The 13,628-nt window shown below is 47.4% G+C and overlaps 1 protein-coding gene and 1 long non-coding RNA gene across 7 annotated transcripts in view; one reads left to right on the forward strand and one right to left on the reverse strand.

Moving 5' to 3' along the window:
• On the reverse strand, positions 1 to 12,900 carry LOC128043558 (uncharacterized). Its single transcript, XR_008198955.1, has 3 exons — positions 12,712 to 12,900; positions 2,065 to 2,116; positions 1 to 1,129 (listed from the first exon to the last, which is right to left on the reverse strand). It is a non-coding gene; the product is annotated as an uncharacterized LOC128043558 (long non-coding RNA).
• Positions 12,684 to 13,628, forward strand: part of CDIP1 (cell death inducing p53 target 1) — a 20,755-nt gene continuing 19,810 nt past the window's right edge. For 2 of the 6 annotated variants that reach the window (XM_052635931.1, XM_052635930.1), the window contains exon 1: positions 12,684 to 12,796. Coding sequence is in view for 1 of the 6 variants with exons in the window: in XM_052635927.1 (XP_052491887.1) it covers positions 13,313 to 13,375 (63 nt within the window). In the remaining 5 variants the exon portion in view is untranslated. Of the gene's footprint in view, positions 12,797 to 13,021; positions 13,147 to 13,169; positions 13,376 to 13,628 lie in introns of those variants that run through there. The other 4 variants (XM_052635929.1, XM_052635928.1, XM_052635927.1 and 1 more) reach the window with 3 other exon arrangements.

Consider the following 13,628-nt stretch of genomic DNA (forward strand, 5'->3'; position numbering starts at 1 on the left):
GATGGGGTTGGGGGTGGGCAGTGGAAAGGCAATATAAAAGAAGGGTTACTAAAGGAGTCAAATGGTATTTATTAAACGCCTGGCATGGTTTTCGACAAATGGCCAGCTAGCTATTCGACAGATAGAGAAACTGAGGCCCAGAGTGCTAGTGGTAAAGAGTTTGCCTGCCAGTTCAAGAGACATAAGAGATATGAGTCGGTCCCTGGGTCAGGAAGATCCCCTGGAGAGGGAAATGGCAATTTGCTCCATATTCTTGTCTGGGAAGTTCCATGGACGGAGGAGCCTGATGGGGTATAGTCCATGGGGTGGCAAAGAGTGGGACACAACTGAGCACACACGCACACCCACTACCAGAGTAGGCAGTGGGTGCTTGCTAAACTGGATGACAGGTGCAAAGTGGATGACATGTGAAAGAGAGCTGTTAACTCCCATGGGCCGTATTAATGACAGAAATGCAACAAAATAGATGTCAACATTGAAATCATTCATGTGTCCATTTAGAATCTTTAGCAGTTAGGTTCGAAGGTTTGGCAATACCAAGTGTTCTCGAGGATGTGACCAGCAGAACCCTGATGCTCTGGGGGAGTGTATGTTGGCAGAAGTACTTTGGGAAACCTTGTGTCGGGATCTACAAAGCTGAACAAAGGAGCACCCTGTGACCCAGCCTCTCCCCCTCACTGGGCACCTGACAGTTATGCTCACGCCATGCACTGGAAAGCTTGTGACAGCACGATGAGAATAGCCAAAAATTCCCACCTCGGAATAACCTGGATGCCATGAGCAGCAAAACAGACAAACTTCGGTCTGTTCACACAATGGACTATCACACGACTGTGAGAATGAACGCTGACAACTGTGTAGAGCACTATGGATGACTCATAGGCGCAAGACTGAGCCAAAGAAGCCACAGTCAAGAGCTCATACCACGAGAATCCATTTCTATAAAAATTACAGAAAGGAAGAAAGCTAATCTTTGCTGCTACAAATCAGGAGCATGGTGACCCCAGGGTGACCTCGTGCTTGGAAGGCAGTGCAAGTCAGGTCGCTGGGAGGTGGTCCACGGGCATGCTTGGTTTGTGGAAGCACATCATGCTGCACCTGTTCTTATCGGTGTCAAAGGGCTGGGAACCTGCAACGATTCAAACAAATTGATCACCCAACAGTGTGGGTCCCGCAGGGGTGGTGGGTTCCCCTCCTGTCCCGTGCAAAGTGAGGGCCTGCGTCCAATGGCTTCCTTTCTCACCCCTTCGTGCTGGCTCTCATTACCTGTGGAGGGCGGCAAGGGTGCTGGGGGATTAGCCTAGAGCCACAGGAGCTGGCTCTGCCGGTCACTGGCTCCGAAACTCTGAGCACACCACCTCTCTGCTCAACTTAGGTAAACTTGCACAGGATCCTTGAGAGGATGCAGGGAGGAATGTGCATAAAGAGCTTAGCCTGGGGACTTTCCTGGTGGTCTGGTGGCTAAGAATCCGCCTTGCAACGCAAGGGACATCAGTTCGATCCCTGGTCTGGGAAGAACCCACATGCCGTGGAGCAACAAAACCAGTGTGCCACAACTACTCAGCCAGCACTCCTGAGCCAGGAAGCTGCAGCCTGCATGCCTAGAGCCCGTGCTCCACGACAAAAGAAGCCTGAGCACCACAACGAACAGTAGCCCCCATTCACCAAAACTGGAGAAATTTTGTGCACGAAGACCCACCACAGCCAAAAAATTTACCAAAAAAAATAAATACATCTTAAGAAAAAGAAAAAAAGACTGATCTTCCAATGCAGGGGGCCCAGGTTCGATCCCTAGTCAGGCAACTAAGATCCCACAAGCCGTGTGTTGTGGCCAAAAGAGCTTAGTGCAAAGTACCTGGTGCAAAGGAAGTCCTCAGTGCTGTTAGTTGTGTCTCTGAGAATGATCACAAGATTGTATTTGAGGCTTTCAAGCCAGTGCGAATCAGCCTGGTGGGTGGAGGCGGGGTGGTAAGGGGGACGCGGAGGATTGTGGGAGGAGAGAGGCACCCACAGGGGCTCAGGCTCTGTTCCAAAGAGCCGAACCCTCCAGGTAACCCTCCTTACCTGGAGTGTTAGATTACACAGCTGTACTCAATTCACTCCTGTTGCCTCCAACCTGTAACAGAAGATACAAAAACAGGTTGCTGCTGCTGCTGCTAAGTCGCTTCAGTCGTGTCCGACTCTGTGCGACCCCATAGACGGCAGCCCACCAGGCTCCCCCATCCCTGGGATTCTCCAGGCAAGAACACTGGAGTGGGTTGCCATTTCCTTCTCCAACGCGGGAAAGTGAAGTCGCTCAGTCGTGTCTGACTCTTAGCGACCCCATGGACTGCAGCCTACCAGGCTCCTCCGTCCATGGGATTTTCCAGGCGAGAGTACTGGAGTGGGGTGCCATCGCCTTATCCGACAAAAACAGGCAAGATGAATCTATTCATAGAAGCTTGGCTGGTGGCTTCCTCCTGCGGGGTGACAGTGAATGGACGAGGGGACAGGGAGCCTGCTGGGGAGAAGAGGTCACGCTCTGTGTCTTGAGTGAGGTTCATGAAAATGCATCAAGCTCGATACTTAAGATGTTCACTTTTCCTTTGGGTCTCAATGTCAGAATCAGGCCCAATTTTAGCTCTGGCCTAAGAGAACTAAACAAAGAAGGCCAAACACTACCCTGGCCCCCTTGTTCTATAATGCGGGCTCCAAGTCAGGAAGGACAGGCCACAGAGGAAGCCACTTCCCCACGTGTGTCATCGTTTTGCCAGCAGAGGGCGCTAGTTCAGAGAGGACGGAGGCACTCTGATTTTCCCCACTATGGGCTATTTTCTGCACAACCTGGGAAGCAAACAGGAAAGTTATCTGGAAGCCCATGGGCCGCTCAGTTGAAGGCCAACAGGAGTTCATCTAGAGGCAGGATGACCTAACGGCAGGGGCTGAAAGCACCCGTTGGCCAAAGGCGTGCTGGCCCTAAGGCACTCTAGCTGCCCCAGTTCACTCCAGTTCAGTCGCTCAGCTGTGTCCAACTCTTTGCAAACCCATGGATTGAAGCACACCAGGCTTCCCTATCCATCACCAACTCCCAGAGCTTACTCAAACTCATGTCCATCGAGTTGGTGATGCCATCCAACCATCTCATCCTCTGTTGTCCCCTTCTCCTGCCTTCAATCTTTCCCAGCATCAGGGTCTTTTCAAATGAGCCAGTTCTTCACATGAGGTGGCCAAAGTATTGGAGTATCAGCTTCAGAATTATCCTTCCGATGAAATTCAGGACTGAGTTCCTTTAGGATCCCAGCTGCCTCAGTTAGGGTAAAATCAGGACTAAAAATAAAGGGCAGATGGCTTCGAAGTTCAGGTGTGAGGTCGGTGGCAGGTGGAGAAGAAGGTAGGTTTGGGTGTGTTAGGGAGGAGGAAGTGGTCTGCAGAAAGTGAATGCTCCCCAGGAATGGGTGAGACAGGCAGATATCATGCAGGACAGCTAATGACAGCTCTTGCCACTTCCTGGGAGGGTCGGATGTAGCAACATGTTAAGAATGAATAAATCTACATGGTGGGTATATCGGGATTCATGATTCTCGTCTTGTCACTTCTCTACGTGTCTGAATTTTTTTTCCTGGCTGAAAGCTTTTTTTGCTGTTTGTTGGTTTAAGTGATCCTGTCCTCATTGCTCTTTTTTTGTATATTAAAAAAAATTTTATTTACTTATTTGGCTGCACTGGATCTTAATTGCACCATGTAAACTCTTTAGCTGAGGCATGTGGGATCTAGTTCCCTGACCAGGGACTGAACCCAGGTTCCCTGCACTGGGAGCACAGAGTCTTAGCCATTGGACCATCAGTGAAACCCTCTATTAGTTGACGGGTTGTTTCCATTCTTTTGCCTACAGTGAACATTCATGCTATGAGTATGAATGCTATGGACATTAGTGTATGGGTTTTCGTGTGGACATATTTTTCATTTCTCTTGGGTATATTCTTAGGGGTATAATTGCGAGTGACCCTATATTTAATCTTTTGATGAACATTTGCCTTTAGTTTTAAGTCAGATACAATTCAATCATCTCATTTATTCCTTGATTCCTTTAATAGCAAGGGGGAAATGGCAACTTCATTTTTGTGAGTGAAGGAATGGAGGCCCAGGGCATTGAAAGGACAGCAGATACTAACACTTCCATTTGTATAGAGTGTCAGTAAGTGCCAAGATCCATGCAAAGTGACCTAACTGCAGTAAGCCAGTCCATTCTCACAACAGCCCCATGCGGCTGGTCTTATATTCAATCCCATCTTGTGGTTAGGAAAATTAAGTACTTTGAACGAGGCCACACAGCCGTACGGTCCAAGACTTAAACCCAGTTCCATCTTAATAAACTTAGGCTTTCAGTGGTGCTCAAGGCGAAAGTGAAAGTGTTAGTTGCTCAGTTGTGTCAGACTCTGTGGTGCCATGAATTGTAGCCCGCCAGCCTTCTCTGTCCATGGAATTCTCCAGGGAAGAATACTGGAGTGGGTTGCCATTTCCTGCTCCAGGGTATCTTCCCGACCCAGGGATCGAACCTGGGTCTCCCTCTGCCGTTTGATGGACTCTGGAGGATCAGCAAATCCCCACCAGCCTCTGGCATGGTAAGGTTTGCCTGTACTCTTCTACTGCGCAGGACACTCTGGACCACCCTTGACCTCCCTCCTCTCGGACCCTTCTCAGTCTCCACAATTCTTCCCTCTGGATCCATCCTAGAGCCCGCTCCCTTCCTAGTGGGTCTTCCTGCCTCCAGTCTCTGCCCCTTCCTCACTGCCAGAATGCTCTGTCTAAAGCACAGGTCTGGTCACATCACTCAGCTTAAAATCCTCACCATTCCCCACTATGACCAAACAGGGTCAGTGCTACTTGCCATGGACTGGTCCAGAAGACCAGTCTTTCCTTGACCAGCACCCTCCCATTTAATATCCTGTGCAGAACTGCTGGCATTTTCCCAGAGATTCTTGCCGTCACTTCTCTGGGACTTTGCGGGAGCAGTTCTCACTGCCTGAGCGCCCTTCCCCACTTCTTCCACCTGGGGATCTGTCACACATCTGTCAAGTCCCAACTTCAATGTCTATCTCCTCTCAGAAGCTCTCTCCATTGGAGTGCTTCCTCCCTGACTTCGCAAAGCACTTGGTCTTGCAGTCTTCAACACAAGCTACTATATTAGCATCCCTAGCTGGACTGTGCACTTTGAGAACAGAGACTGGGCTTTATTCCATTCTGTGTATTTCCAGGCCTGGAACAAGATCCTGCTTGGTTGAATGAGTAAATGAATAAATGTTTGATATCTACACTGTCTCATACAACAGCTACAAGCTGCATGTGGCTATTAAGCCTATGAGATGCAGCTGAACCGATCTGAGATGTGTAAAATAAGTATAAAATACACTGGATTTTGAAGACTTGGTGTGAGAAAAATAAGAATGCAAAATATCTCACTGATAATTTTTTATGTTAATTAAATATTGAAACAATAATATTTTGCATTGTGTTGTGTGTGTGTGTGCTCAGTTGTGTCCAACTCTTTGTGACCCCATGGCCTGTAACCCACCAGGCTCCTCCGTCCATAGAATTTTCCAGGCAAGAATACTGGAGTGGGTTGCTATTTCCTCCTACTCCAGGGGATCTTTCTGACCCAGGGATGGAACCCGAATTTCTTGTGTCTCCTTCATTGGCAGGATTCTTTACCACTGAGCTACCTGGGAAGCCCAATATTTTGCATATATTAAGTTAAACAGAGTTAATCTCATCTGTTTCTTTTTACCTTTTAAACATAATTAGTAGAGACTTTTAAAACTACATGTGTGCTGGTCTCCCCACTTCCTAATTGCTTCTTGGTCTAAACCGTGCTCCGCACAGCAATCAGAATAATTTTTTTAAAGTCAATCAAATCATATACAGTTGAGTTTCATTGTTAGTGGTATTTATGTTCTATAAAGCTGTTGCAACTCCCCAGCCATAAAAAGGAATGAAATAATGCCATTTGCAGAAACATGGAGAGACCTAGGGATGGTCATACTAAGTAAGTTAGAAAAACAAATATCAGGGACTTCCCTGGTGGTCCAGTGTCTAAGACTCCCCATTCCCAATGCAGGGGGCCTGGGTTTGATCCCTGGTCAGGGAACTAGATCCTACGTGTTACAATGAAGATCAAAGATCCCACATGCCACACAAGACCTGGACAAATAAATTAATAAATATTTTTTTTAAAAAGAAAAACAAATATCATATGATATTACTTATATGTGGAATCTAAAATATGACACAAATTGGGAATTCCTTGGCGGTCCAGAGAATTAGGACTCTGTGCTTTCACTGCCAATGGTGTGCATTCAATCCCTGGTCAGTGAACTAAGATCCAGCAAGTTGTGAGGCACAGTCATAAACAAAAAATTTAAAAGTAAAATAAACACAGAAAACTCGCAGGCTCATGGTTACTAAAGGGGAAAGAGGGTGGGGGAGTATAAATTAGGAAGTTGGGATTAGCAGAAACAAAGTACTATATATCAGTTCATTTCAGTTCAGTTCAGTTGCTCAGTCGTGTCAGACTCTGCGACCCCATGAATCCCAGCACGCCAACTCCCGGAGTTCACTCAAACTCACGTCCATCGAGTCAGTGATGCCATCCAGCTATCTCATCCTCTGTCATCCTCTTCTCCTCCTGCCCCCAATCCCTCCCAGCATCACAGTCTTTTCCAATGAGTCAACTCTTTCCATGAGGTGGCCAAAGTACTAGAGTTTCAGCTTCAGCATCATTTCTTCCAAAGAAATCCCAGGACTGATCTCCTTCAGAATGGACTGGTTGGATCTTGCAGTCCAGGGGACTCTCAAGAGTCTTCTCCAACACCACAGTTCAAAAGCATCAATTCTTCAGCACTCAGCTTTCTTCACAGTCCAACTCTCACATCCATACATGACCATTGGAAAAACCATAGCCTTGACTAGATGGACCTTTGTTAGCAAAGTAATGTCTCTGCTTTTGAATATACTATCTAGGTTGGTCATAACTTTCCTTCCAAGGAGTAAGCGTCTTTTAATTTCATGGCTGCAATCACCATCTGCAGTGATTTTGGAGCCCCCCAAAATAAACTCTGACACTGTGTCCACTGTTTCCCCATCTATTTGCCATGAAGGGATAGGACCAGATGCCATGATCTTCGTTTTCTGAATGTTGAGCTTTAAGCCAACTTTTTCACTCTCCTCTTTCACTTTCATCAAGAGGCTTTTGAGTTCCTCTTCACTTTCTGCCATAAGGCTGGTGTCATCTGCATATCTGAGGTTATTGATATTTCTCCCGGCAATCTTGATTCCAGCTTGTGCTTCTTCCACCCCAGCGTTTCTCATGATGTACTCTGCATAGAAGTTAAATAAGCAGGGTGACAATATACAACCTTGACGTACTCCTTTTCCTATTTGGAACCAGTCTGTTGTTCCATGTCCAGTTCTAACTGTTGCTTCCTGACCTGCATATAGGTTTCTCAAGAGGTAGGTCAGGTGGTCTGGTATTTCCCATCTCTTTCAGAATTTTCCACAGTTTATTGTGATCCACACAGTCAAAGGCTTTGGCATAGTTAATAAGGCAGAAATAGATGTTTTTCTGGAACTCTCTTGCTTTTTCCATGATCCAGTGGATGTTGGAAATTTGATCTCTGGTTCCTCTGCCTTTTCTAAAACCAGCTTGAACATCCGGAAGTTCACAGTTCACGTATTGCTGAAGTCTGGCTTGGAGAATTTTGAGCATTACTTTACTAGCGTGTGAGATGAGTGCAATGGTGCGGTAGTTTGAGCATTCTTTTGCATTGCCTTTCTTTGGGATTGGAATGAAAACTGACCTTCCAGTCCTGTGGCCATTGCTGAGTTTTCCAAATTTGTTGGCATATTGAGTGCAGCACTTTCACAGCATCATCTTTCAGGATTTGAAACAGCTCAACTGGAATCCCATCACCTCCACTAGCTTTGTTCGTAGTGATGCTTTCTGAGGGCCACTTGACTTCACATTCCAGGATGTCTGGCTCTAGGTGAATGACCACACCATTGTGATTATCTTGGCCGTGAAGATCTTTTCTGTACAGTTCTTCTGTGTACTCTTGCCACCTTTTCTTAATATCTTCTGCTTCCGTTAGGAGGTCCATACCATTTCTATCCTTTATCGAGCCCATCTTTGCACAAAGTGTTCCCTTGATATCTCTAATTTTCTTGAAGAGATCTCTAGTCTTTCTCATTCTGTTGTTTTCCTCTATTTCTTTGCATTGATCACTGAGGAAGGCTTTCTTATCTCTTCTTCCTATTCTTTGGAAGTCTGCATTCAAATGCTTATATCTTTTCTTTTCTCCTTTGCTTTTCACTTCTCTTCTTTTCACAGCTATTTGTAAGGCCTCTCCAGACAGCCATTTTGCCTTTTTGCATTTCTTTTCCATGGGGATGGTCTTGATCCCTGTCTCCTGTACAATGTCACGAACCTCAGACCATAGTTCATCAGGTACTCTTATCTATCAGATCTAGTCCCTTAAATCTATTTCTCACTTTAGGTCATTCCTGAATGGTCTAGTGGTTTTCCCTACTTTCTTCAGTTTAAGTCTGAATTTGGCAATAAGGAGCTCATGATCTGAGCCACAGTCAGCTCCTGGTCTTGTTTTTGCTGACTGTATAGAGCTTCTCCATCTTTGGCTGCAAAGAATATAATCAATCTGATTTTGGTGTTGACCATCTGGTGATGTCCATGTGTAGAGTCTTCTCTTGTGTTGTTGGAAGAGGGTGTTTGCTATGACCAGTGCATTCTCTTAGCAAAACTCTTTTAAGCCTTTGCCCTGCTTCATTCTGTATTCCAAGGCCAAATTTGCCTGTTACTCCAGGTGTTTCTTGACTTCCTACTTTTGCATTCCAGTCCTCTATAATGAAAAGAATATCTTTTGGGGGTGTTTGTTAGTTCTAAGGTCTTGTAGGTCTTCATAGAACCATTCAACTTCAGCTTCTTCAGCATTACTGGTTGGGGCATAGACTTGGATTACTGTGATACTGAATGGTTTGCCTTGGAAACTAACAGAGATCATCTGTTGTTTTTGAGATTGCATCCAAGTACTGTGTTTCGGACCCTTGTTGACCATGATGGCTACTCCATCTCTTCTAAGGGATTCCTGCCCGCAGTAGTAGATATAATGGTCATCCGAGTTAAATTCACCCATTCCAGTCCATTTTAGTTTGCTGATTCCTAGAATGTCGACATTCACTCTTGTCGTCTCCTGTTTGACCACTTCCAATTTGCCTTAATTCATGGATGTAACATTCTAGGTTCCTACACAATATTGCTCTTTACTGCATCAGACCTTGCTTCTATCACCAGTCACATCCACAGCTGGGTATTGTTTTTACTTTGGCTCCATTCCTTCATTCTTTCTGGAGTTATTTCTCCACTGATCTCCAGTAGCATATTGGGCACCTACTGACCTGGGGAGTTCCTCTTTCAGTATCCTATCATTTTGCCTTTTCATACTGTTCATGGGGTTCTCAAGGCAAGAATACTGAAGTGGTTTGCCATTCCCTTCTTCAGTAGACCACATTCTGTCAGACCTCTCCACCATGACCCGCTGGTCTTGGGTGGCCCCACAAGGCATGGCTTAGTTTCATTGAGTTACACAAGGCTGTGGTCCTAGTGTGATTAGATTGACTAGTTTTCTGTGATTATGGTTTCAGTCTGTCTTGGGTTTCTCTAACCATGGGGTATCTCTTCATGGCTGCTCCAGCAAAGCGCAGCCGCTGCTCCTTACCTTGGACGATGGGTTATCTCCTCACCACTGCCCCTCCTGACCTTGAACGTGGAGTAGCTCCTCTAGGCCCTCCTGCGCAGCCACTCCTCCTCGGGCGTCGGGTAGCTCCTCCCGGCCGCCAACCCTGACCTCGGTTGTCGAGTAGCTCCTCTCGGAGTTCCTGAGCCATCGCAGCCTGGCACTCTGGGCCGCTGCCCCTGACCTCGGACATAGGGTAGCTCCTCTCAGCTGCGCCTGTGTGCCATCACAGCTGCCGGCAACGACGCACAAGTACTATATGTAAAACATATAAATAACAAGGTCCTATGGTATAGCACAGGAGAAGGCAATGGCACCCCACTCCAGTACTCTTGTCTGGAAAATCCCATGGACAGAGGAGCCTGGAAGGCTGCTGTCCTTGGGGTCGATAAGGGTTGGACATGACTGAGCAACTTCACTTTCACTTTTCACTTTTATGCATTGGAGAAGGAAATGGCAACCCACTCCAGTGTTCTTGCCTGGAGAATCCCAGGGATGGAAGAGCCTTGTGGGCTGCCGTCTATGGGGTCACACAGAGTCGGACACGACTGAAGCGACTTAGCAGCATGGTATAGCATAGGGAACTATATTCAATATCTTATAGTAAACCATAATGGAAAAGAATATGAAAAAGAATATATTGTATAACTGAATCACTTTGCTGTACATCAGAAATGAAAACAACATTGTAAATCAACTATATTTCAATTTTTTAAAAAAGTGGTGGGAATTCCCTCACCAGGGAATTGTGGTTAGGATCAATGCTTTCTCTGCCAGAGTCCCGGTTCAATCCCTGGTCAAGGAACTAAGATTCTGCAAGCCATTCGGAGTGAGAAAAAAAGAAAAAAAGAAAGCAGGAACATTATCTGGGTATATTAAAAATGACCAAAGACTTAGATATTAACAATAAACTATATCTAAATCCCTAATTACCTGATTAAGAAAAAAGGAAAATAAAAATTATTCTTAAAGAAGTCACTGTAAATACTGAAACAGTGAATACAGTAAGCCCGCTACATACGAAAATTCAAGTTTTGAACTTTCAAAGAGGTGAATGTGTGTTTGCACGTTCAGTCATGTACGTCAGTTCACGTGTCTGGCAAACATTGTCACATGCCTGCATCCTCTACAAGTGGCTGTGCTTTACTGTACAGTACTGTATAGAGCACAGTAGTACAGCATCTTTATCTCAAGCCCAGGATGTCCAAAAGCAAGTGCAAAAGTAGCAGTGATGTAGCTGTTACTGCTAAGAAGCACCAAGTGATAACAATCGAAGCAAAAGTGAAGACAATTGAGTGGAGCGACAAAAGGAAGAAGTAACTGAAGAACAGAAGAGGGTCACGATGCAGGAAATGGTATGGGGATTTTCTTATTTGAGGAAGCACTGTTAGGGTTTGAGGCACAGGACCTGAACACAGAAAGGTATACAAAGGTTGCAGCAGCCATTCAGAATGCAATCCAGTGCTACCTGACATCTGTGATGACAAAAAAAGTTACTACGCAGACATCACTGGATTGTGTTCTCAGGAGGGTAGATAGAATTGAATCCAGCAAGGAACCGGAACTTGTGCCATCTGTGTCAGGTGTGAGTGAAACTGCAGCTTGCCCTCCGTCTCCTATTGCTGATGATCCATCAGCTCTGCTATCTCCCACCCCCTCCTTTCTCCAGTCAGTTACTCTTCTTGCCTCTTCACTCGATGCCGGCCCCTGTATACCAGCTGTTAAATAGTATACTACAGTGCTTTTCAAGCTACTGTCCTGTAAGATTAAAAATGTGTTCTTTATTTTTGTGTTTTTCATCTATTATTTGAATGAAAGTATTGTAAACCTATTAGAGTACAGTACTGTATAGCCAATCGTGTCAGATTGGTGCCTAGGCTAACTTTGTTGGACTTAAGGAACAAATTGGACTTACAAACTCATTCTCAGAATGAACTTGTTTGTATGTAGGGGAATTACTGTACTGAACCACTGCTCCCAGGGAAATGTAGGGTAAGATTCCTGTCAGCTACCTGTCACAATATTTGCATCAACTAATTAACACATAACCATGTTTTGAGTGTTTCTGTTTAAAAATACTTTATTTAATATATATTTCACTCAATAACATTGACCTCAAGACCAACAACACTATAACTGATGTCTGCATAGCTGATCTAACCTAAGTATTTTCTGTGTAAGATCTTCTGGTACTCAGAAAAACTGAACAGCACGTCAACACCATGCTCGGGGGCCATTTTAAACATCAGAACCAATCAAAAGCACAAAAATGGGAATATGGCATGAACTATGCCCTCTAGAACTTCCCTGGCGGTCCAGTGGTTGGGACTCCACACTTCCAATGCAGGGGCACCAGTTGGATCCCTGGTCAGGGAACTAAGATCCCACATGCCTCACAGGGCCACACACACACAAAAATTAATTTAAAAAATGCCTACTAACACGCTGAACAATAACAAAACACTTAACAGTATGAGAGCTGAAAGAAGACGGTGTGTTGTCTCATTTAAGCTCTGCTTGGAATCTCCCTATCACGCAACCACCATCGTTCCCACCTGGGTTTGTCCACATAACGCGTATGTGCCTATAAAATAAATACTTGTGGAATAAAGGAACAAACGTGCCTGGAAGGACAGCAGGTGCGTTTTGCTCTGGCAGATACGGGAGTTGGGGGGGGCAGCGTAGGGACGGAGACTGGTGCACCGGGAGGTAAACCTCCCATGATTTTCCAGTCACCTCACCTGACAAAGTCACCTCATCTGACAACCCCCAGGTCCCGCTATGTGCCTCGCCTGGGCCGAAACGCTCGCGCTCGCCTGAGGCCCGCAGGGATAGTCACGTGCGGCCTTGAGGCCACGCCCCCGAGCTGACCTCACGGTCCCGCCCCTCGCCGTGACGCCGCGGGCCTCGGCCCTGCTCCAAAGCCTACCCGCCTCCTTCTGGCAGACGCCCGACTACGAGCTTCGGAGGTGGTCATTCTTGATATTGCGGCCGCCGCCGGTGCCGCGGCGACGGTGAGTCGCCCCGACCATTCTAGACGGCTTCCCGTGGAGTCCCTCGGGAGCAGGGCTGGGCGCTCGTGGCCCTCGCAGGGAGAGGGACGACCTCCGGCTGCGAAGCCCCCTCTCCGCCCCCGCCCGAGGCAGCCGCGCGGTGCACGCCGGGCACTGTGGTCCCCCCTGGCCCGCAGAGCGCGTCTCAAGGGCCTGGAACGGACTGCATCTCCCAGAGGCCTTTGGGCGGGAGGTGGGGTGCGTTGTGCGCGTAAAGCCCCGCGGGGCTGAGGGTCTTGTCCTCCGAGACAGACAATCTGGACTCGGGCTGTCTCTGCGTTCTCTCGGCCTGGGGCGGCCGGCTTGTCGAGGTAAAGGGACCCCGGGGGCGGCGCAGCAGGCCAGTAGCCTCCTCCCAGGACGCCGATACGATCCAGAGCGGCTTTGGGGTTTTGACGTCGTACCGTCGTTAGGCTGGCCGGCCACCCGCGGGACTGCGGTGACACCTTAGCCAGGCCCGGACGGGCGGCGGGCTCGATGCACCAGGGGCTGCCGGCCCGACCCTGGGGTCCCGCCATCATGCCTCCCACATCCTTGCAGGCAAGCTTGGGGAAGTACCACCCCCAGTTTTCTGCAGGGGCTGTTCCCTCAAGGAGAGGGGCTCGGGCGGAGGGTCTTGGTGACAAAGAAGCCTCTGCTGGGCTCCGTGGTGACCTTGGCAGGCCCGCTGGGCCTCGCGCGTCTCTGCCTCCCCCGCCCTCCCCGGCCCGCCTACATCTGTAAATCTCTGTGCCCGCTTTCGGCCACACATGCTAGTGCTAGGGGCGAGGAGGTAGGGGGATGGAGGCAGTGA

Source organism: Budorcas taxicolor, chromosome 2, assembly GCF_023091745.1.
Source record: "Budorcas taxicolor isolate Tak-1 chromosome 2, Takin1.1, whole genome shotgun sequence".
Lineage (NCBI taxonomy): Eukaryota > Metazoa > Chordata > Mammalia > Artiodactyla > Bovidae > Budorcas > Budorcas taxicolor.